The sequence below is a fragment of the Gobius niger genome, assembly GCF_951799975.1.
Source record: "Gobius niger genome assembly, chromosome: 14".
NCBI lineage: Eukaryota > Metazoa > Chordata > Actinopteri > Gobiiformes > Gobiidae > Gobius > Gobius niger.
Genome location: NC_136865.1, coordinates 10,607,464 through 10,631,544, shown reverse-complemented (window position 1 = coordinate 10,631,544; position 24,081 = coordinate 10,607,464). Strand labels below are relative to the sequence as shown.

The following is a 24,081-nucleotide window of genomic DNA, read 5'->3' as shown; positions in this document are numbered from 1 at the left end:
TGTTTGCTTTGAGAATTGTTCAGCGACTGCAATGCAATGGCAATTCCTATTTCAAAGATGGATGCGCATGAATGCTGTGTGAACACAGCAGTGACGGGCAGAGATGGTAAAATGATAAATGTATGTGAATGATAAATGATATTTTCTCCTGTATGGTCTACATTCACAGCTACCACAATCATATAAACTGCAGTTTCCTGTTATTTCAAGGACTGCACTGTCCTTAGGGCGCATCTGTGTGGTCAAGCATCCATCTACCCACTACTTCAACATGATGCTCCATTGTGTCGGCGACAAACTGTGCACCCGATTTCGATCCTCCTCCCCTGTTTGCTCTCTGCTTTGAGCACCCCGGGGACCCTGTTTCAATCACGCTGAGCTAAAAATAGCCGGGGCTGAAATGAGCTGACTGTGTTTGGTGAGCAGCGGCACACTGCAGCTACAGTACGGACTGGCCACATGCAAACAGACTGCAGAGTACAAGAGTGAAGATTCATGTACTGAGTGACTATGCACATTTACTGGCATGTGTTCAACAGCCTGGCACAAACTTCCTAATGGCTAAAATATCTAGTTGCAATTTTCAAGCTTTTTTCAAGCTTCTTGACGCCGATGGACACATGTCATTGCAGGGAGAGAGTTAGCCTATCACACCAGACTATTCTCCTGTTTGTTCTACAGTGGAGACTGCTTTCTTTCAAATATAAGGAGGACGAAGTGAGTATGGTTGGCCAGGCTAGGAAGAAGTGCCACGAGTGACACTTTTTTTTTTAAGTCGCTGTTGCTGTAAAGTGCTATATAAATAAACTTTGATTGATTGATTGAATGATAAGTCATTTGCCATTGGACAAAATCACAAGTCACATTTGAAACAAATCCAGGCATATGAACGGTTGAGAGAAGAGTGTAATTTGAAGTGCCGTACAAATACAAGAGATCTAATCATCAGGCTTTTATACATATTGAGATTCATGGACACGTCGGCGATCTAATAATCTAATACCTAAATTATAGCAGCCTTTCTGATTTAGCGATTTGCAATCATTATTTTTTCCATTAAAGGCCGAGGGGTTTATGAAACTATCCCTACCTTCTGACACCTGAGGGCCCTGATCAGGCTTTCTACTGACCTTGTGTGCAACTAATATTGTGTTTCTTCAAATCACTTAGAAATCTTACATTTGCTTTTTCTCTCTCATTTTCTTAACAGTCAGTGTACTAAATATCCTAAGACCTCTTTCCAAGGGCAACATTCTCAAACACACATTAGACCGCTCGGAGAGAAAGAGAAAAGTTCTTGTACTACAGCCAGAATATAAATAACATCTTTTTTTGTTCAGTACTAAAAAAAATCTTGCTTTCACTTGAACTGGACTTGAGGTATAAGATATTGAATATCACAGTATCAGACGCACATAAAAGGATAAAGGGTGAGCTGGTACTCCATGAAATTGTTGTACGCGGCTCAATGAAAATTCATCACACACAGGTCAGTGAGCACAGCACGAGCTTTGAACGCACTGACCCAAGACCTAGACTGAGATCCTGTGCACTTACAGTTGTTTTTATCATTCTCCACTACAGTATCCGGACATAAAATACTTTTGCACCTTGTTATAAAACCAAAGAATAACCTTGTTCAAAAACCGCATTACAAGTGGAGGTGCTTTCCAACACGGACACGCTAAAGGTTGGCTCTGAAATTCCACACTTGAGAACCAATAAGGCCACACTTCATTGTTCATTGGCTAAATTAATCTGTCACTCAATCAGATCATGAAAAAGATTAACCAATAGGAACAGTGACTGGGGAAAATGAAAGTATCTGTCTGTGAGCGTGGATCCACAATAACAGATCAGATTATGGTTCGATTTTTTTGTTTTACCATCATATCTCACGGTAAACCTCCAATATTCCCAATTATTTTAAAGCAGCATGTTGGAAAAAAGTGTGCACGTCCACCCACGACGTGTCTTCAGTCCTGCCTGTAAACAAACTCTTTTATGGCACAATAAAATAAACCCAAAGTTCTTTCCCTGCCAGAACACTCACAATGCTCTTCTGCAGGTAAAATGTTGGGATACTGTAGCTTGGTTGACTTCCTTCTTCATTAAGCTACAGCTACACTTTTTGCCACAGATACATATTTGACTTGTAAGAGTTTGAGTAAAAGCAAGATGAGTACCTGAAACTTGTATGTTATGCAAAATTATCTTTTTATGTTTTCAATCATGTTATAAATTCATATCCTGATAAAAAATTTACAGACGGATGTTTCAGTAATCATGCATATTTAATTTCTCTCTCTCTCATCTTGAGCTAGGTTTTGTCAGAAAAGCTGGAGAGGCCTTTTCACTGCACATACATTATGTCAATGGTATCCAAAGTAGTTAACAAGCCTGAATAAACCATAATAGATAATAGGCTATTATGATTTGTGATGGAGGACAGTTCCCCTAAAATGCCTGTAGTTGCAGTTGAACATGATGGACCACACACAACACTTTCTCCAAATAATTTCCAATCTCAGCGATGGCCGTTAAAGGCGCTGGTGTGAGGCGTCGTTATATTCCCACCAAATTGGAAACGGTGTAATGCCCACCTTTTATGACACAGACACTTGCAATCTTCATTTCTGTTTCATTTACGGTCAGTTTTTCGCCTGACCTTGTGTTACAAAGCATGAGATGAACTTTGTGGCTTCACAGATTTCAGTTTTGCTGTAGTAGAGAGAAGCGCCGCTGTGAGGATGTGATGAAATGGCAGTCTGTGCGTCTAATTGTCCCGAAAATGAGACATGACCTGTGCTTAGTCTGCAGGCGCCCGGGGCTGAGGGGAAGATAGAGATGATCCACGAGAGGCGTTTAGTCACCTGTGGCCCCGACTGCCGCGGTAACCGAGAGAAAGTACCTCGGGGCATTGGCGGTGTCCGTTTGTGACACGCCGACACCTCTCACATGTGTCGTATGTGGCTGTCAATCACTGGGCCAATCAGTGGGGCACCTCGGGCTCCTGGCTCGCCTCCACCGCTCACTGTGAGGCTTAATGGGGGGACGTTAAGAACCAACCTGGAGCGTTAATTCTAGCACAGCCTCGACAAGGACAAGTCAAATCCAAAGATGCACGCAGTCAGCTCCTGTCACCACACGGGATTGTGCTGTTTATGACTGCTGTCCCTCCGGTATGATGTTAAATCTGGTGCAACAACTGCAACACTGACATTTTATTTTGACATTTTTCAAAGTTAAAATGGCAGGTTTCCATGTTTTATACATGCCTGAGATTTGTTTTAATCTCATCTTTTCTTGTTTATTCCCAAGAAACAAATCCCTGGTTCAAAACTAGGGCTGGCAAACTCTTTGAACTTTAATGATACTTTAGCCGTCGTTCCACACTGCGCGACCCGACCGTTCACGCCACGATCAACATGCATGTATCAACTCTATGCTGCACACCTTTCTGTTTCCACCACACACACATGTTGTGGGCAGCGCCTCCATGGAGGAGCACACTGTACAGATCGTCATTAAATGTTTAAGCCACGATGAGAACAAATGTGGACAACTGCTGCCTTCTGGTGGGAGTTATGGAATCATTCAGAGGTGCCAAGCTGTATTAAAACAGAAAAGAAACCGCTAAATACAACTTTGAAGGTAAGCTACATGCAAATGTTTTGCTAACACCAGCTAAAGCTTCGCTAACAGCGGCTAAATGCTAATATCGGCAAAATCCCCTTTTAGCACGGTATGATGTTCATACAAATCCAAAAAAAAAAAATGGTGCGCCTGACAGCAAAAAGAGGATGGCGAGTTTGCACGGTTCCAAAATCGTGTGTGGAGGAGACTTGAATCAGCCCTATAATGATCCTCCTGACATTTCTGCCCACATAGTTTATAATGTCACGCTCTGTAATCTTCGCCTCTGATGTTGCAATTACAATGGGAGGTATTTTAAAAAGGACCTCGGCAACGTCTACGTACACTTGTAAGAAGAAGTTCAGTGCACAAGGGCCTGTGCTAAACATCACTACTCAAACCTGGTAGAGCCTTTTGCAGATCAATGATGCGTTCATGTGGACCTGCTCTTCTTACTGAGCAGTGTTTAAACAAAGCTAACTGATATGACTTAGCGTTAGCCTTCTTAGCATTGCACTGACTGGATGCTACGTCAAAGTGTAAGACAGTGATTAAGATGCATTTCAAATTTTAACAAAATGCATAAATCCCTAGCTTTAAGAATTCATAACAAAATGTCTTATATTTTGAATGCTAAAATGTGCTGTGACTGAAACCCATTGGCAACAGAAGGACAGGAAAACTCTCACTGACAGGTTCATTCCACCTCTCGCATTTCCTTCTATAGACTCGAAAGAGACCAGCGTTTTCTTCTCCCCACAAAAGCGAGCAGCTAAGAAAGCGCACACGCTCACAACATAATGCGCTCAGGCTGTCACTCAATCTGCTCGGCTGCACTTCAGCACCGCGGACAGCTCTGCACACAGACAGATCTGAGGAGGGTTTTTATTCGCCCTGGCAGATCAACCAGCCCCCTCCTGCCAGAACAGATCTCCACCCAGCCGCGCCTGTGACGGCCCAATCACAACACTTGATCAGATAGCTTTCATACACTGACTGACAGAGAGGGGCAGCTCAGGGACGTTTGTAAGCAACAAAAGACGCCTGTTGCAAAATGCGAGGTGAATTTAAAACGGCATTCTTAGGATGTTTTATGGCTCGTGACAAAACCTGAGGCGGTGGTGACGGTAAAGTCTGACCACCCACTGATCGTACTAATAAAACTCTCAAGTAAAAAACGCTCTTGATGGTGAGTTGAAGAGTTGAGGACGGAGTTGTGGACAGAGTCATGGACAGCGACACCTTCGCACTGATCGAGTTGACTTTGCAAAAATTATGATCCAATTATAGCTGGCCTCAGTCGGACCCTTCAGGCCAACAACCTCAACAAATCCTCATAGGCACATCCCCAGGTTACCAGGGAAACCGCGACATGAGGCTGCTACATTGCTAAACTCAACTGCTGCTTGGTTAAGATAAGGTTAGTCAGCTCTAATGCAACCCTACACTCATAGATGCAGATGACGTGTATACTGGGGGCTTTTTCTGGTGGAATATAACCTTAAGCACGCTCAAGTAAAGTCGAGTCAATATTGGGACTTTAAGAAGGCTGATGCACTTCTTAAAGAACATTTTATTGATTGTCCATTTGTAAAAAACTGCACTTGGAAGAATCTAGTCATGATATAGCACGCAGCTAACTTTGGCATTTTAGTTAGTATTCTGTTCTTCTTCTTTGTATTATTATTTGGTGGAAGACACATATATAATTCAGTTTTTGCCGATTGTTGAGCAGTAGGTGAAGAGCAGCTCTAGAAATGTATGGGTGATTTTCATGGATGAATGTCACATCTCTACTTTCCTTTTCTTTCAAGTGTTCTACGTAAAATTCAAAACAGAAGCTTATCAAAAAGAGTTTGTTAGCCAGTTCCGCGTCTTGTCTGCGGTGTTGTTTTGTTTAATGCGCTCCATTTTTGCTGCAATATTTTTTAGCAGGTGCATTTCTCCTATAGATTTAAATACACACTGGAAATTCTAAAAACAAAAAAAGCATTGCATCCATCCATATAATCAGATTGCGACGAGTGCTGACTAGTTGATTTACATTGCGCTTCAATCTGATTCGGGCAGTGAATCATGAAGGAGGGGATCAGAAGGCACAGGGGACTTGCGTCTGTCACACAGGTACAGCAGAGGACCGATGGGTGCTACACACATGAAACGTATATCCTTTTATATAACCCCGTTGCCCTATGCAGGTGACATGCCCTTACTGCTCCCCTATTAGTACAGTCAACTGCAGACACGTCAAGTCAGTTCAAAGACAGGAGTTGAAAGCTGGTTGCTCGGCAGTAGAACGAGTATAAATAGAAATGTTAGCAGTTAGAGGCTGCAGCTGAGTGGTGGCATATGGAGGTTGGCCCGGCTCGCTGGATTTCACACATGGATTCAGGTCTAGTAACCATGATGAAACGCTTGATTCTCTGCTAATTTCACCCACCAGGCGCCGCATGCAACACCAATTTAAAACGCACAAACACAAGCCAGGGCAGGGCTCTCATCCACTAAAGCTCTTCACGAGACAGCTTTCATTTCTGAATTATCCAACTTTTACCAACAACTTGTATCATCTGCTATTGCCTGTCTAATAAGTGAGTGGTTATATTATGCATTTACATGAATTGGGTACTTTTTTTGCAAAGGTAATTTTTTAATGTAAATTGGTTTATTTGGTTTGGAGAGTGCAGGTTGATGAAAACACAAACTTGTGCTTATAAACATGCCACACCATATTTCAGGCAGGGGCTAATGTCCCGCATTCACACTCACAAACACACTAGCCCCAGAAGGGATCCTGTTGTACATGTTAGGGAAAAAAACATATATATATATATATATATATATAACATATTTCAGACATCGTATAAATCTAAAATTCTCCATCATTTACGGAATATCTTTAGCTTGATGGAAAATTTTGAGGCCGTCGGTCATTTTGACGGATTGAAAATCAAGTTGTAAATAAGATAAAGACACAGCACTGCTCTGTCTCTGACGACACGGGGCTCGCTCTCTAAAAGCAGCTGCTTCAATTTACATTTGTATAAGTGCAATATGTGTGATATTGACAAGCAGATGAGGCTCTGAATAAGTCGTCCTCCTTTGAGACTTTTATGCACAAGTTTTAACATATGTTGCAGAATTCATTTTCCATGACACTGTTCAGATCATGTTCAGTTGAGATCCATTTATCCTGCAATCTCACATTTTTCCTAACATAAATAATATGCAGCCTATATAGGGTATGTACATATCAGAAGTAAAAGTAATTTTTTGGGGGGAGTTTAGAAGCAAACTATTCAACCAAATGACGCTCTCTAATGCCTGTCTCGCCACACTTCATAAAAACGTGCCTGAGAGCTCAGACAGAGCTCTGCATTTTGCATGAAAAGTAATTAGAAGAATACATAGTGGGCTTTCCTCAGGGTTAGGCTGCAAATGGAGCAGATCATTTGACCATCAGTCCAAGGCAGCTGCCTGGCGGTCAATATTAAAGGCTAATATTAAAGGCGTTGCAGTGGCGACAGGTGATCAGGCTTATGTTCTTAGAACAAGAGCACAAATAACTGTTACAAATAACTAGCGGGCCTAAGCCTCTCAGAGGAAATGAAGTCCTGTTTTTCAATATTGGTTCAAAAATATGAGTTTCTGACAGCTGGCAGGAATTATTAGCCAGACAGCAGAAAATGAAAAGGAATTATTTGCCTTCCAAATTGTGTTCCTCAATTTGCAGCATTTCTGCATGAAATCAACTGTGGAGACAGGTCTGCTTGAGAAAAGACTGAGGGACATAATTACATGTGGGCTCTTTCTGCAGGAGCCTGATAATACAGGGAATAGAGCCACTGACATGACCGTCCTGAGACACACGAGAAAGTAGCACCTTCTGATATGTGACTGACATTCCAAAACAAACAGCATTCATCTCCACATTTCCCCTAAGTGCCCCGCCTTCATCCATCAATGTGCACCACAAATTTGTCCCATGGTTTTGTGCTCCCACACCTGAAGTCACGGATTAGCTGTGCATGAGTAAAACAGTCAGACCAAAAGAGCCAGCTGCGCAGTGCAGCTGCAGCTCAGAGCCATCAGTCGCCTGTGTTTGTCTGACAGGTAATTGAAGCACCTGGAGGCCAAGCAGGTCCTGGAGGAAGTGTCGGAAACAGCCTCTAACCAAGACTTTGTAGCTCTGTGGAATTTGTGAACCCACGAGTAGAGATTTACTCTTGATTATTTCACATCAGGCCTTTATTTGCACAGCGCAGAAAGAACAGTCACCTGGCATGTAGCGTTTTCCTCCTCGGTCACAAGGTGGGGCGCATATACTACTGCAGGTCATATGAAGCGTTCATTTGGACAGACATGGCTATACTAAAGACTGTGGCATGAGCAGTGGCACTGATTCTACATACTATACTGGTATCTAATGACATCTAATATGAAGTTGTAGTATTGCCTAAGCAGAAGTGATGCCAAAGTATGTCAATATCTTATGCTGATGAGGTGTGGAGAATAGCTCTCTGAATACATTCCCATTCTTTACTCAATATTAGCCTCACACTTTGTATTTTATTCAGAGCAGCCCATAATGACCAGGGATTTTTCTTATGAATAGCTTGGTAAAATCCTTGTTCTAAAGATTTATTATTGTTTCTTCTACATTGCATTTGTATGTTTACTTCCAAACAAGCTAAAGCAAGTTCCAGGGGATCAATATTTCTGATTACTTGTGTAGATAAACTTGTTTTATCACCACCTCAGTAGCGGAACAAGATAGGATAGTGCTGACTGGTTTGTCTCGATTTTTGTACATTTAAAGTTTTTCTCATTTGCAGTGGACTCTACTACTACTCAAACTGCTGGAAGTATTACTTTGTTGCACTGTTTAATGCCACAACAGCTAGTCCGGAGTCACAGAACTTTGTTTCACAGAGCATGCACAAAGGAGTATAAGGGCTTTCTTTTTTCCCCAAAGAAAAATATCATTGGGCTGTTGAGCTGGAGTTTCACACTTGGGCAGACAGCTGTGGCAGTTATAAATATCGGTATCATGCACTGAGCTCTGTATTTGTGGAGAGAGCCTGACTGCCATGGCGAGGGCCTGGTTTCTATAAATAGCAGCTGGCTGGCAGGCAGCCCTCTCTGCCTCCGTCTCCAGTGGATTTGATTAGCCCGGAGAAGCAGCCCCCCCTTTGCCCCGCGGCCCACAGTCTGAGGGTTTATGCCTCTTCACTGCACATCGTTTGTTCTACCTAAGTGCTGAGATTGGCTTTTTCAAAGTCTGTCCTAAACCTGGTCATGTCCAACTACTAAACACCACTGGTCTGGTACTAATGCAAAAACATAAAACTTCCAGCCCTGGGTGTACTCTCAACCTTCAAACTAAATTTAATATATCTCTTAGCCATTCCTAATCAGTTTTCTTTTAGTGAAATTGTGAATAGGAGCTACATCACTAATAGTAGATAGGAAAATAAATACAAACAATCCTGAAAACAAAATAATACACCTTTTATATCAGTGTCCTGTTTCCCCCCAAAAAGGCTCTACCTAAACAACATACACAGTATTGAGTAGAATCTGTAAAGAGTCCTGTGTTTTGGCCAGGGAAAGTGCACCTGTGTAGAGTAGACCGCAGAGCCCGGGACATTTGGTGTCTTAAAGCTAATCACTGGTCACAGTCTATTTCAGCATCATAGCTATAGATGAAATGGCCTCAGTGACACCTATGTAGTGTAGATAGGGTTTATATTTATCGGTATATTTGGTTGGGACAGTGCATGTTAATGAACATAAATGGGACTCATGCATGTAAACACGCCGCGCTGGATTGTAGCCATGGGCGACATGTTTTAAGATAAGATAAGATAGCCTTTATTGATCTCACAATGGAGAAATTTACTTGTTACTACATTCAGCTCTCAGAAACACTCAGGGTGTGCAAAGAGGTAGGAAATGTGAAAAAAAAAAACAAAAAAAAATTAAATAGCAAATAGTAGTATCTTATATACAATGACGACCAAGGACTTTGTGAGGACAAATAGTATAAGCAGTAAATAATGAAGTAAACAGATTATAACAAAACAATGTTATAGTCAGTATTAGCAGTGCAGGTTTACATCATAGTGCACGTGGTTGATAAAATGACGCAGATAAGTGATGTAAATACAGGGATTATTGCATGTATTCTGCAAAGGGGGTATTGCACATGTTGCTTTACAGTCTTGTGTACAGTCTAACAGCAGTGGGGATGAAGGCCTTGTGGTAGGGCTCCTTCTGCACTGAGGGTGCCTCAGTCTGCCACTTAGCGGTAGGGGAAACCAGAGGACCTGAAGGAAACCTATGCAGACACGTGGAGAACATGCAAGCTCCACACAGAAAGGCCACGTCCCACCGGGGATCAAACCTTCTAGCTGTGAAGCACGAGCACTAACCACTGCGCCACCCTGCCGCACATGAGGGCTGAGTGAATGCCTGTGAGGCACGTCAGCCCATCTTCTACCGATTTACGTACAATCGCTGAGGTGAAATGACTGGATTTGTCTTTTTCATTTTCGTTAAATTACTCGACTCACCAATCTCCAAAGTCCTGGCAGATGAAGTCCAAATCCCAGTAAAACGACACCACTGGTTGAAAATTGATTGCAGTCAAGATTTGAAGAGAGTTTCAAGAGCCAAGTGGAGTGTATATAATACTACACAGATGACACTGAAAGTGATTTTACTCTCGTTCCAACAGGCAAAGTGTAAATAATCTGCAAAAGCAGCAAGTATTACAAGAAGCAAAGCTGCTTCCTGCCCAGAAGGGAACAGGCCATCACACTGAGAGGGCTGAGGTCAGAGGCGTAAAGCTGTGCTCTGGACTGATTGTATTCAACAGCCCAGTGAAAAACAGTGTGAGCCAAGAATCCCATGAGAGAGCAGCTTCATTAGTGCTCTATAGGTGAAGGCATGAAGGCCCACAGGGACAGCTCTGCTGACAACAGGTTCATAGCTACATAAAGCACTAAAGGCATTTTTGCCCAGTTCAGACCGAGGTAAGAAATACACAGCCTCACACAACCACAATATAGAGCAATTTAAACTTTTGTATTTTGTTTCATAAACTAGAACACACATATCTGTTACAAATATGGTTAGTAACTTGTACCTGAAGTAAATTAACTTGCAATGTAACGGTTTCCTTATATTCATCAAGTTTGAACGACGCTCCAAGCTAATTCCTGTTACTGCCTCATGATTGGATGAAGATCTGTCAATTAAAAAGCCACTGATAATTGCAATCAGCGACTGATTTAATTATGATTTGATTACAATTTGATTGATTGCACAGCCCTATATAATACATGCATACAGCTGACAGATACAGTTTGGAAACTGTATAAAAACATTGGGACAGGCTGAACCGACAGTAAGAAAATAATATTTGTGTTGAATTGACTTTGTTCATGGTAAATGGTCTTACTCATGCTTTTACCCAAAGCGCTTTACATCAAGGAACAACTCACCCATTCATACTCTCGTTTATACGCCAATGTAGACAAACGCTGGAGGCATGGTTAATAAACACGTGGTTTGAGACACTCTTTGGTAATGGTGCTTTTATATGAAACAATGTGCACAGCTCAGAGAAATGCATTCAGTCATGTTGGAATGAATGCACATAACCAAACAAAAGAAAACAGAAGATAACACTCCCTACTGGGAATCCAAATTAATATTGTACAAGACACGACACAAAACCAGAGCAATGGATAAAAAAAGTCGTCACAATCTAAAATGACCGTGCTTAGAATGAATGGCTCCATTGACACATGCAGGGGAAACGTGCTGTGCGCGCCAGAATGTTTGGCACCAACCATTTCAATTTCCTGTGCATCTGTCCTTCCAATTTCTAAACCAAATGCAGCTAAAACCAAACCACTCGCAGTTTCCCATGCACCACTTGTAACACAATTAACACATTTTGTGACATCACGACCCGATCAGATAATAAAGATCATAAACATATGGCTTCATTTAACCATCTTCTAGTTAAGGCAGCAAAAACAACATCAACATGCGCAGTACACAGGGATCGAGGGCGCGTGCACTAAAAGTGAGGGGTGAAGATGTTGAAGTGAGCGCAGAAACTGTCACAGAGCGCTTCTGTCTCTTCATACATCCAGTATTTGTATTTCAGTGCGCTGTTTTCGGCCCACTGTGCCCTCGCTCTTCCACAGTTTGACCGGTCAGTTTTCTTTTTCATTCAGCACGTTACCCCATCAGAATAAGGCTGACCAGTGGATCAAGGATTCACAATGCGGAAGTATTCAGGTTGTACAGTGAACACCAACATACTGTGTATTTGAAAAAAAATAAAAATAATCACATTCCAACAATTACGTATACAGCCGATAAGTAGTTAAGAATATTCTATTTTTATCTTTAATCACGTACTTGAGTAACTTTTTGAAGACATTTTAGGCCTACTTTTTGCCTCTACTTGAGTAAAATTATCATAACTTTTTCTACTGTGAGAAAATATTCGGCAAATGCTTCATTTTGATGAAATAGATGTTACTCAGTTACTCACAGTACTCAAGAAACATTTTCATTTTTCTTATACTTTTACTTGAGTTACTGTTTGGGCCACTACTTTTTCCTTGTACTTACAGGGGCTAGATGCAAGCTGTTGATTTTATGCTCACTACTGCCACCTCTGGTCTTATGTGTAACTGCAACCTCTATATTAAGCTCGTGCATGACGGCACTTCGGACCCGAATTAACACCTTTTTGAGTGACAGTGTAGGATTTTAGAGGCAGTTGTGGTGAATAGGTCTGGGCTCATTCTACACATTAGGACAGTGGTTCTCAGTTCTTCTATTTTCATTAGTATATAATCTAATGTTTTATTGTAGCATGTGTTTGCTATTTTACCAGAGTGCCATTATTTGTTCGTAGTTTGATTAATTTTATTTCAGCCATTTGTTTTTTTCTTTGTTTTTTAAGAATTATGTAGGCTAATGTTCCTATTTTTCACGGTGTGACCCGGGCAGGGGGTCACGAACCCCTTTACCGGTTATAATGGGGGCCGCGGCTCCAAAAGGCTGAGAACCACTGCATTAGGACATGGCTGGAACATGTAGGGGGAGGAAAATACTTCGTTTTAACATTTTTAAACTCCGTATAGTTCCTTTAAGTAAAAAGATTTCAAAGCAACATTACTCTTACATGAGTAAATATTTGGGCTACTCTACCTCTGGCTATGTTTGATCAAATCTGTTCGACTTTGACGTGAAATTGTCTCAGGAAGAACTGCCCAATCACACTGCTCTGCTCGCACTCTGGACAATCAGATTGATGAACATGAACAGTACATGAACTTATTATTGATTGACTGCGGAATTCTTCCGCAGTCAATTATTGGTTTTCATGTTCTTTATTATTATTCCTCTTCCATCTTTTTCCCGATTTTCTAGAGCTTTCAGCACCTTCATGCTTTGTGCAATTTATGCAAGTTATGCATCAAAACGTTCCGCATGTTGAGGAGAAGGGTGCTATTACTTTTGGGACTTCTGCAACTTACGTTTTTTCCGCAATCGGCCAAAATGTCGGAGATTTTTCCCATTGACTTATAATGGGGCTGCCGCAAATCCATGCTTTTCTGCACTTTTTTCTGCATTTTCGGCAATTTCTGCACTTTGTGCATGTTCAGCTTCTGCAACTTGTGGGTTTTGAGAAAAAAATGGCCTTCTGCAGTTTTCCAGTTTTTTTATATGGGAGTTTGAAATTTTTGCATTGGTGTGTATGGGGGGAATCCAGCCAATGGGGAGACTCCAGGACTTTGAGCCATTTGTGCAGCTTCTGCCAATCAAGCACTGAGGCCATTTCAACAGTTTGACCAGTTTATGGAATTTCAAAAGTTTTTGCACTATTAACAATTTATGCAAATTAACCACTTTATGGGATTTAACCACTTTATGCATTTTAAAGCGTTTATGCAACTTAAGAGTTTATGCCATTTAGGATTTATGCATTTTAAAGCGTTTATGCAATTTACATAATTTATGCAAATTAACCCATTCATGCATTTTAACACTTTTTGCAGTTTATACAGTTTATGCAACATGACATTTTATGCATTTTACCAGTTTATGCAATTTCTGCATTCGCTTCCTGCATTTCCGCAGTCAATCGCAATGGCGCAGCCATTGCATTTCTAGTTATTATTATCATGCCCTTTTTCACATTATTTTCATACTATTTATTTATTGCTTTTTTAACGTTCTTCTTGAACAATATATTAAATAATGAATCATAATAGCTAGTATTATTAGTTAGCCGATTATACTAGCTTGATATGATATGCTTTTTTTCATTTTTGATATTAGGTCAAATATATTTTTATTTAATCTGCCCTTTATAAATGATTAGCTTGATATATGGATTTCAGTTTTACTATATCTGTGATCCACTGGTCAGCCTCATTCTGATGACGTAAGGTGCTGAATGAAAAGGAAAACTGTGGAAGAGCGAGGGCGCAGTGGGCCAAAAACTGAAATGCAAACATGAACATGAAGAGTAATAATCGCTCTGTCATCGTTTTTTCGCTCACTTCAACATCTTCACCCCTCACTTTTAGTGCATGCGCCCTCGATCCCTGTGTACTGCGGGATGTTACATTTGCACCTTCAACTTAAAGATAGTTAAATGACACCATATGAACACACTCTCTCCAATCTGAGAATCAGTTTAACAAAGACCAAACTAGTAAAGACATCAGCCTGAATGTGGCCTCTTGATGATGCTGCAAATTCAACGTACACTGTAAACCAGGCTGGGACGTACGGTGGCCGAGAGGGGTCACAACAAATACAAGCGCCACAACAAATGCAGCGGCGCCACAGAACGCCACATCGATTAGACCCGTTTAGTCTCATTAATTCGATCAGTTTGGCGACAGTGAAATACAACTATACTGTACATATGTGAAACATATCCAGAGACATAGTGTTAGACTTCCTAACAGGCTTATGTATCTACAAAAGCACAGCTACTACATCGTAATAGTTCGGTTACATCAATAACGCGTCAGTTTGAAGTCTTCTGTTGAATATAGTTTATTAAAACGGGTTCTTGTGCGTTGTTTGTGATCACAGATGATGCAAATACACGTCCGTGGGCAGAACATGAATTGAAATAAAGTACGTCGGGTGAGGCGGCTAAAGCTAGCTTAATGACAGCTATTCCACAAGCCATTAGCTATTAATAAATAGACTTTTCCTCCTGGAATCCCTCGTTTGTAGCTCTGTGTAGTGAAGCTATATTTGATCTGCTTTACAATGTATACAGCATAACAGTGTTTTTAGCTGCTAATAATTTCGGGCTCCGGTCACTTCCGTTCTGGCTTTCGTTAAGTTGTTGTGGCTTTCGTTAAGTTGTTGTGTTCTGGCTTTCGTTAAGTTGTTGTGTTCTGGCTTTTGTTAAGTTGTTGTGGCTTTCGTTAAGTTGTTGTGTTCTGGCTTTTGTTAAGTTGTTGTGGCTTTCGTTAAGTTGTTGTGTTCTGGCTTTTGTTAAGTTGTTGTGTTGTGGCTTTTGTTAAGTTGTTGTGTTGTGGCTTTTGTTAAGTTGTTGTGTTGTGGCTTTTGTTAAGTTGTTGTGGCTTTCGTTAAGTTGTTGTGTTCTGGCTTTTGTTAAGTTGTTGTGTTGTGGCTTTTGTTAAGTTGTTGTGTTCTGGCTTTCGTTAAGTTGTTGTGTTCTGGCTTTCGTTAAGTTGTTGTGTTGTGGCTTTGGTTAAGTTGTTGTGTTCTGGCTTTTGTTAAGTTGTTGTGTTCTGGCTTTCGTTAAGTTGTTGTGTTCTGGCTTTCATTAAGTTGTTGTGTTCTGGCTTTTGTTAAGTTGTTGTGTTCTGGCTTTGGTTAAGTTGTTGTGTTGTGGCTTTTGTTAAGTTGTTGTGTTCTGGCTTTCATTAAGTTGTTGTGTTCTGGCTTTCATTAAGTTGTTGTGTTCTGGCTTTCGTTAAGTTGTTGTGTTCTGGCTTTTGTTAAGTTGTTGTGTTCTGGCCTTCGTTAAGTTGTTGTGTTCTGGCTTTTGTTAAGTTGTTGTGTTCTGGCTTTGGTTAAGTTGTTGTGTTGTGGCTTTTGTTAAGTTGTTGTGTTCTGGCTTTGGTTAAGTTGTTGTGTTGTGGCTTTTGTTAAGTTGTTGTGTTCTGGCTTTGGTTAAGTTGTTGTGTTGTGGCTTTTGTTAAGTTGTTGTGTTCTGGCTTTTGTTAAGTTGTTCTGGCTTTCGTTAAGTTGTTGTGTTCTGGCTTTCGTTAAGTTGTTGTGTTCTGGCTTTCATTAAGTTGTTGTGTTCTGGCTTTCATTAAGTTGTTGTGTTGTGGCTTTCGTTAAGTTGTGTTGTGGCTCAAGTTGTTGTGTTGTGGCTTTCGTTAAGTTGTTGTGTTGTGGCTTTCGTTAAGTTGTGTTGTGGCTCAAAGTTGTTGTGTTGTGGCGCTTGTATTTGTTTTAGCATTTGCATTTGTTGTGGCGCTTGTATTTGTGGTGACCCCTCTCGGCCACCGTAGGGACGACATTATGGGACCGCACCCAAAACAGCATATATCATGCAGTATCAAAGGAGAAGAGGTGAGCTTCTTAAAACAGGCTCTGAGGCAGTGTTCTGGCTCAGCGAGGATCCCTCTGTAATTGGCTTTGCTTTAAACATGGTTCCAGCAGTGAACATCAGAGCTGCCAGTCATGCGCAGATCCTAATAGGACTAACCACTGATTAAAATGCCAGGCGCGCTTTAAACAATATCTACCTCATTCTGCTCCTCACCCCAGAGAAACGTGAAATCTAGAGTTATGCAAAAAAAATTTACACAGGGAAGCGAAGTGTGTTATGTGAAATTCCTTGAGCCAGGATTTGTAGAGATCCATGGGTTAAAGGTGCAATCATACTTTTATGCACCTATCTACAGCACACGTGTTGTTTTGGCTTCTACATAATGTCCTCAATACATTTTCTAAGGCACTACTTTCTTTCCAACTACATCGAGCGTGCGCCAAAAAAAGTTGTTTGGGATCAATATTCAATGTTTCCCTGAGATTTCAACATGATCCTTTTGTTTTTCGGTTAAAAAAAAAAATCCAAAAGGCTTGCCTCTACAAATTCTCTTCACTTGGCAGATTCCTAAAGCCGTAGCAGAATAGCTGTTGTACTTAACGTATCAAGTCAAATGTGTACCGGTGCGTCAACATGCAGGAGGAGAACTGAGTTGCTTGTCAAATGGAAATGAGGATGCTACTGAATTGTATGTGCAAATGCTAATGTAATGGTCACTTTAGTGCCAACCTTCGTAGATCTACTACAACTGAACAGCCTTGTTCTGGGGCCATGTCTGTAGTAAGACTGCAGTCGCTTTGGTTGGGTTATTCAAAAAGCTACTCATGCAGCTTCCAATTACACTGGCAAAAACTCATCACCTGCATTTAACTCACTGTCATGATCCGGAGAGTCCAGAGTCAGGATCTGAACCCCATTGAGAATCTTTGGAATGTGCCAGAAACTCTTTGAACCGTGGTCACACTCTCCCATCGCCAATACAAGCTCTCTTTTGACATTGCAAAAACAGTATCTTAGTGAATGTGTGCTGGAATCAAAGCTATTGCAGTGACATTTTTTCATTTTTGATCAGGTCGTGTATAATTGAAGATGATATTGCAATCTAAGTAATTTGTCTTTCAGAAAAAATAATAATAATAATCTTTTTAATGCCAAGGCGTGATATTGAGACTTCATGAAGGCCAAAATTCCGGAGTGAAACAAGGCAAACTTCTTCTGTCAAAATCAAAGGTAGTACAGTATTTGGCTTGCTACAGTTAAAAGGGACTGAGGATTGAAGGCCTGAATAAAATGCATAAAATGTATGTTCTGTACCTTTATATGGCTGTACTCCGCTTTGCCCGACTCGCTGCTGACGCTTTTGTTTTCGGGCCGAGGTTTGAGCACTTGGCGGAGTGGACTGGAGATTGGCAGGCCCGTCACGCTGAGTCCATCTGAAAAAAGAATCGTAGCATCACGCCGTCAGCAAAAGCATGTGAGGGCTCAATGTTAAAAGTGTTGAGCGAAGCTTCACAAACACCTGCGGATCAATACTCTGGAATAGTTGCACCAGCTTAAGTAATGAATAGTTTATCAGTTGATTTTGCATCCGCTGTGTTCTGCTTTGTTTATCTCCTCCCTGGAGCCCCGACGGCATATACATCATGCAATTTCCTCATTCTTTCCATTCTGAATCTCGACGTAGGATAGAAAATGAAAATGGTTACAATTAAAGATTCATTGTGAACACCCGCCTATCTAATATTCCGAAGGCCTTTTGCGGGAGATAAAATGCATAAGCGGAATTGGTTTTACTTTTCCGACCTTGACAGCAGTAGCGCGAGTGTAGGAGCAGCTGCGCTATCAGTAGCAGTGTTGGGCATCACTTTGGGGGTTGCCGGATTGAACCCATTCAAACAATGCAGCAGAAATGACGCCCCAGAGCCCACAGTCTGACGTCAAAGGGATCATATCACTGTCTGACGTCAGCGAACTGAAGAGCCCCGCAATTTGCCCCAACGCAAGAGGACAGTACCAGGCTGAGGACAAGAGGACAGTACCACAAGACAGGCCTTCCAACTTCTCTTTGCATTTATAGCTCCATTCATTTCATTGTTTGAAAATTGGGATGATCTCTTTTGGGAACTTTATTGGCAGGAAGTGATTCATTCATTGCAGCTATCCAAATACTGACACATTTGGTTCTAGTCTGCCTCAGATAAAGATTTGTTTTTGAATGCTGTGCAATTTGAGAGCACTGATCGTCAGTTTTCATCTGAACTCAACACTGCAGGAGGGCCCCCAAAGGCTGTGTACACCCCAGGCCCTTGAAAAGAAATAACGTCTGGAAGAGCGTCTATCTGCATTTCTTTGAGAGGTCAAAGGGGATTTTTAAGAATCTATAAGGACTTTTGGGAACGGCTGCTCTAAGGATACTTGCACTGGCTTTAGCGAAACCTAAACTCAACACAAAATTTACTCAAGACAGAAGAATGTTAATACCGAAGAACTTTGAGTGTACATTCAAATCCAAAAGGTAAAGCCACTATCAGGATATAGTGTCACACAAATACAAAACAACAAACTTCAAAACAAAAAGACAGTCCGTTTAACATTACTAAGTATCCGCTTCATTAGGCTAAGCAGCCAGTACCGGGCGGGGCGGAGCACTGTGGACCGCACTATGCGAGTAATGGCTGGTGTGATTAGCATTGGCACTGCTGAGAGCCAGTCTCATCCCTGCTCCCTCCCTCCCCTCAGTCAGTGCAGGTCTAGTCCAGCGTAAAGCCTCAGGGAGAAACGTCTCAGCTCAGCCTTTTCATCACAAACCTGCTGCTACGCTATGGATGCGATCATTGTCATAACATTAGCATAAATCCATACTCCATTGCAATGCATACGGAGGGTCAAGGGTGTATTCAATTTTCCCTCAACTTACTCCGCTCTTATGTTAAAGCAGGGGTTTCCAAAGTGTTTTCATGGAGGGCCACATATTGATCTTTAGCAGAGGTTTAAATTGGGCTCCACACAGATATTAAAGCTTAACAGACAAAATGTTAGTTGTTGAGATTAGAATTGTGTCGAATTATTAGACTTCAAATAAAAAGAACCATCTCTGGTGATGTGTGCCGATTCAGCAAGAAGCCAGAGGGACACCAGAAATGACCAGAAATTATTCATTCTAATTCTTAAAAGCCAGGCTTGTATAGGCGCAATATGATGAGCAATGACAAGAATTTACCACAATCCTAAACTTTTATGAATGTTCAAATACAACACAGTCAATGGGTCTTAAAGGAATAGGCCACCGTTTTTACATACTGAGATATGCTCTTACCTCACTTTAGCCGAGTTAATATATACCCGTCTGGTCTTTGTCCGTGCACTCTGTCACGCAAACGGAGCACATACGCAGCCTCTCCCACATGTCATATTGCTCCAAAAAAGCTCACGATAGAAGCTACCAAGCTCTTCCACGTGTTCCCTATTTAAATAAAGTTACGTGAAGTGTTTTCATGCGAAGTATATTTACACAGAAATGTAAAATGTCGATTTTATAAGCAGATAAAAAGGGGTACTATATTGTGAGGCGTAATGATACGAGGAGCAAAACGTCCGCGCAGTAACTCCTAAAGGTTATTGACGGAACTCCCAGACGGGGATATATTAACTCGGCTAAAGTGAGGTAAGAACATATCGCGGTATGTAAAAACGGTTGCCTATTCCTTTAAAGGTCCTATATCATGCAAAATCGACTTTTTGGAGCTTTTAGCCATGTTGTTATGCTATTTCCTTATCAAAAACACCCCCAGAGTGGTTTGTGGCTTCATTCACACAGCTCTCAGTAATCTTCCTGAATCCTGCTCTCTGAGCAGCTGCGCCGCCCTCTCCTGGTGAACGACTGAGTGTTCAGTTGTGTCGTCACAGCGGAACGGAAGTGCTCGACGTCTGTAATGTTGTAATGTACTGTCTTAATTCTATGCTTACGGCCTGATTTTAATTTGTAAACCACCCTTTTCATTATTTCTGTTATAAGAAATAAATAAATAAAGGAAAAGGAAAAAAAAGAAAAAGAAAGGATGTGCCCGAGGTGCTTCCAGGTCAGCTGTGGCCAAAAAAACACATCCCCTGAGCGTCGGAACAGACGTCATGTTTGCGCTGCAGCTGTGAAGATGGAGCTCGTTATAACCTATTCTGGACACACCTGTTCTTCATCCTACCTAACGATAATGTCACGGAGAAAAAGAAGCGCGTTTGGCTATGTGGACAGGACTCTATATACAGTCTATGATTCAACCTTCCTAAAGAAGAGGCCACTCCTGTCAGAAGTTGTTTTTTTCTCCGGGATTCAGCAACTATCACCAAAACATTGTTTTTCCGTGACTGTCTCTGATGGATGTTTGGTGAACCTTCGCCAGAATCAAAGTGGATTAACTTTTATAACCAACACGAGTCCCATAATTATGAAGTATCTTCACTTATTGCTGTTTATTTATATTACGGTAAAGTATGTGCGGAGAGAGGGGGCGGAGTTAACTGAATCGAAGCGTTGTGTCTTCCGGGTTTGAAAAATACCTCCAGAAAACACTTATATTTATCACAAAAATGAGTGCTCAATAGCGGTAGAGGTACAATCATTCATATAAATGCCTATACTGTAGTCACTAAATCATCTTTGTTTTTCTTGTTTTAATATTTTTTTAGATTATATTTTCAAACTTCTATTTCTAATAGAAAGGCAACATACTAATGATTTCACTTTACAAAATAGAAGTACTTAAAAGTGGCTCCAATGTTGCATTACCCTGTACTTCTGTTGTGCTAAATGTTTTTTTCTATGTGCTCTGCACCGTTATATTGAACTGTTGTGCAACACTGAGACTGCAGGGACATCATTCATTTCTCATGTATCTGAAGAGAGACGGAGAAAAATGGACCTCAAATCTGTTCAAAGAAATTCAGTCGAATGATGAGGCATTATTGGAACCCATTTGAGTCCATCTGGAGCCTCCATTAAACCAGCCGCTTTGTTTTAACAGCAAAAACAAATGTTGGGCATGGGGGATTCACAGAGAGTGGAACATTAACTGAACTGGGCAAACTGTGTCTATTCCAAAAGGTTTTTTGTCTTTAAGAACATTTTTCATATTATTGCATAAAGCACCCAGAGTCATGGCATCATGCTCTGTTTTACAACTGTATCTGTCAAACACTACTAAGCAGCAGCGGTTAGTTAGCAGAGTGAGCTTCCAGCTTTATACTCATGGGATCTAAATCTATTATCAAAGAAAAGTAAAGGTATCCCAAATGCCAGTGCAAGCTTTAAACACATGATTTTAAATCAACGTACTATCTCTGCCTGAAGTCAAATGAGGTAAAAAGTGGAAGACGGCACTAAACGAGTAATCCAATGCTCATTTACAGAGCCATAGACATGCCTGTATATCTAATGCTTTTATTCCTACAGGATGCTTGCATAATGCCTAATGGGTTTCTTGTGTCTGCAGACACTCAGTGTAATACTAGTTCCCAACAAGCCTTGCTGGCTGGAGATAACAGTGGAGTCACCAGACTATCTTCAGAGACAAACAGCACATTAATGTAGGCGGTGGCAGTGTCATTAGGTAGCACACTCACACCATTTAGCACGCTAACGCTGATGCTCAGTCAGGGCCCATTAGCGCTGAGTGATGACATCACAGTCATCTGATGTGAGTTATAGTGTCGTGTCTCCGGCTGAACTCAGAGAGGCACAAACTCTTCTTCAGATAAATCAATGCAGTTTCCTGTGCCCCTTCTGCCTCAGCGAGCACCCGAAGGACAGCACACTGAGCAGTGACAGTGGCACAAAGGGCTTGCTCACATTTCAGCATGTTTGTCAAAAAGCACAGAGGTGCTAATTACAAACTAAATATAAATGAAAGTCAGCCGTGTGAAGTGCTGAGTATCAGCAGCTCACTCACACCACACAAGCTGTGAGGCATCGTTCATGTGCATGGTGTGGAGCAAGCACACAACAAGTTAAAAATATCTCTATATTTGATTCCACCCACACATCCTCAAACCTATGTCCCCAATGTTTCTATTTAGTGAGTTTAGCAACGAGAAGAACTATCTGGAGAATCTGGACAACAGTAAGTGAAGTTAAGTCAATACTGTTTATTGCCCTTTGGAAGCAGCAAGACACAGGTCAGCTTAAGGGGCGCAAAGACCGAGCACCTCCAGGCTAAATGTATGCCCACTGCTTATTTATACAGGACTTAGTGGAGCTGCACCAGACCACGACTCATTTAAGTGGAAACATAATTGCCCTGGAGTCAAACTACTAGGCAATTCACTGCCTCCAGCATTCGCCACTATTGGGAATAGACAGGTGTGATCACTTTTTTAAAAGTTTATTTTGTCAAACTAATTTACCAAATAAAAAACCCACTACTAACTCTGTGTTTACTCTAGTGCATAATTGAAAATTGTATGAGGTATTTATATGAATGTTCAGCACGATGGCAGTAAAAAGCACAAAAGTATCCCACTGTTCTAAACAAGTGAGCTCAACTGAACGGTATAGGTGCTCCGTTTGGTTGCTAAGCGATGTAATTAAACATTGAATGAGTCAGTAGTGTCTGAAATAATAGGAGATTTCACAGTTTAATTAGCGTAGACCACGGGACTTGGTAATCTTCCAGCACACAACCGGCCAGACAGAAAACAAAGCCGGTCAGACTCTTTGAAAATGGGTTTGCGGAGTGCTAATACAGCGGCATGCGATTACAGTAGAGCATTATCATTTAGACAAACATCAAATGTATTTACCAAACACCGCCTCATAATGTTCCTATGATGACCGCAGCCAGCAGCCGTTTGTTATCGGCATAACTCAGAGCTCCAGTTAATTAAAACTGTGTATTTGCATTGGCAAAATGACCTCAAGAGAAAGGCTCGTCAGGGTGATAAATAAATGTTTACAGTTTGAATGTACAGAAACGGAGAAAGAAGGCTCTTATTGATCACTCAGTATTTGCATAGATTCAGCGAAAGAAAGCTACTGTTTGGAGGAGCAGGTGCAGAGGTCGCCATGAAAGGCTCACATGGAACACAATGAACAGGCTTGGAGTGAGCCGAGTAGGTCACACTATTTCATTTAAGCAGGAATAGCAATTAGAGGAGAGGGAATACAGCGGGAGGAGGCTGAGTCAGACCAAGAGACATGGAGGAGCAGCTGAGACCTCTCTCCGAATAAACTGATGCACTAAAACAAAACAAAGTTTAAAAAAAAACATGTATCAGCAGCAAGTATAATTCACTAATAGTTCAAATTTAGGGTTAGAGTTTTAGTAAAATTTTAGTACTGCCTCAGGAAATATTTTGTTTTTCAAAAATGTACTTGTACGTGTTAAGCAGCAGGTTACAGCATAAAAACCCACCAAAGCAACCGTGAAAAGATTTGTGAATCACTTTAATTGTGAGGTGTCATACATAAAGGTAAGTGTGCTAACCAGGTCAGGTGTATTATTTACATGGCTGTAATTTGAGTAACAATCATTACGTACATTTCCACAAAGTATAAATGAAATGAGGGCTAGGCAGGTGTTGCAGGTGTTCCCCCATGAAGAAAAAAATGTGATTGTGTATGTGCTCACCATCATTGAGATCTTGCAGCAGGTTCTCCTGGCTTGAGAAGTCCAGCTTGACCTTCATGCTGACAGTGAGTGTCACGGATTGGCCCGGCTTCAGAGGCAGGTGAGAGAGTGCTTCCTCCATCTCCCAGCTTAGGAACTCTCCATACACTTTCTCTGCACACAAAAGACACACACATCATTGACGAGGCCAGAGTGTGGTACAATGAAGGGATAAACACTAACTAAATTAAAAGATAA

The 24,081-nt window shown here is 41.3% G+C and overlaps 1 protein-coding gene across 3 annotated transcripts in view; it reads right to left on the bottom strand.

The window, feature by feature from the left end:
• trappc9 (trafficking protein particle complex subunit 9) overlaps positions 1-24,081 on the bottom strand; it is a 128,456-nt gene that overhangs the window by 80,568 nt on the left and 23,807 nt on the right. For all 3 annotated transcript variants that reach the window (XM_079571212.1, XM_079571214.1, XM_079571213.1), the window contains 2 exons: positions 23,845-23,997; positions 17,540-17,658 (listed from right to left, as the gene is read on the bottom strand). In XM_079571212.1, the coding sequence (XP_079427338.1) occupies positions 17,540-17,658; positions 23,845-23,997 (272 nt within the window). The remainder of the gene's footprint in view (positions 1-17,539; positions 17,659-23,844; positions 23,998-24,081) is intronic.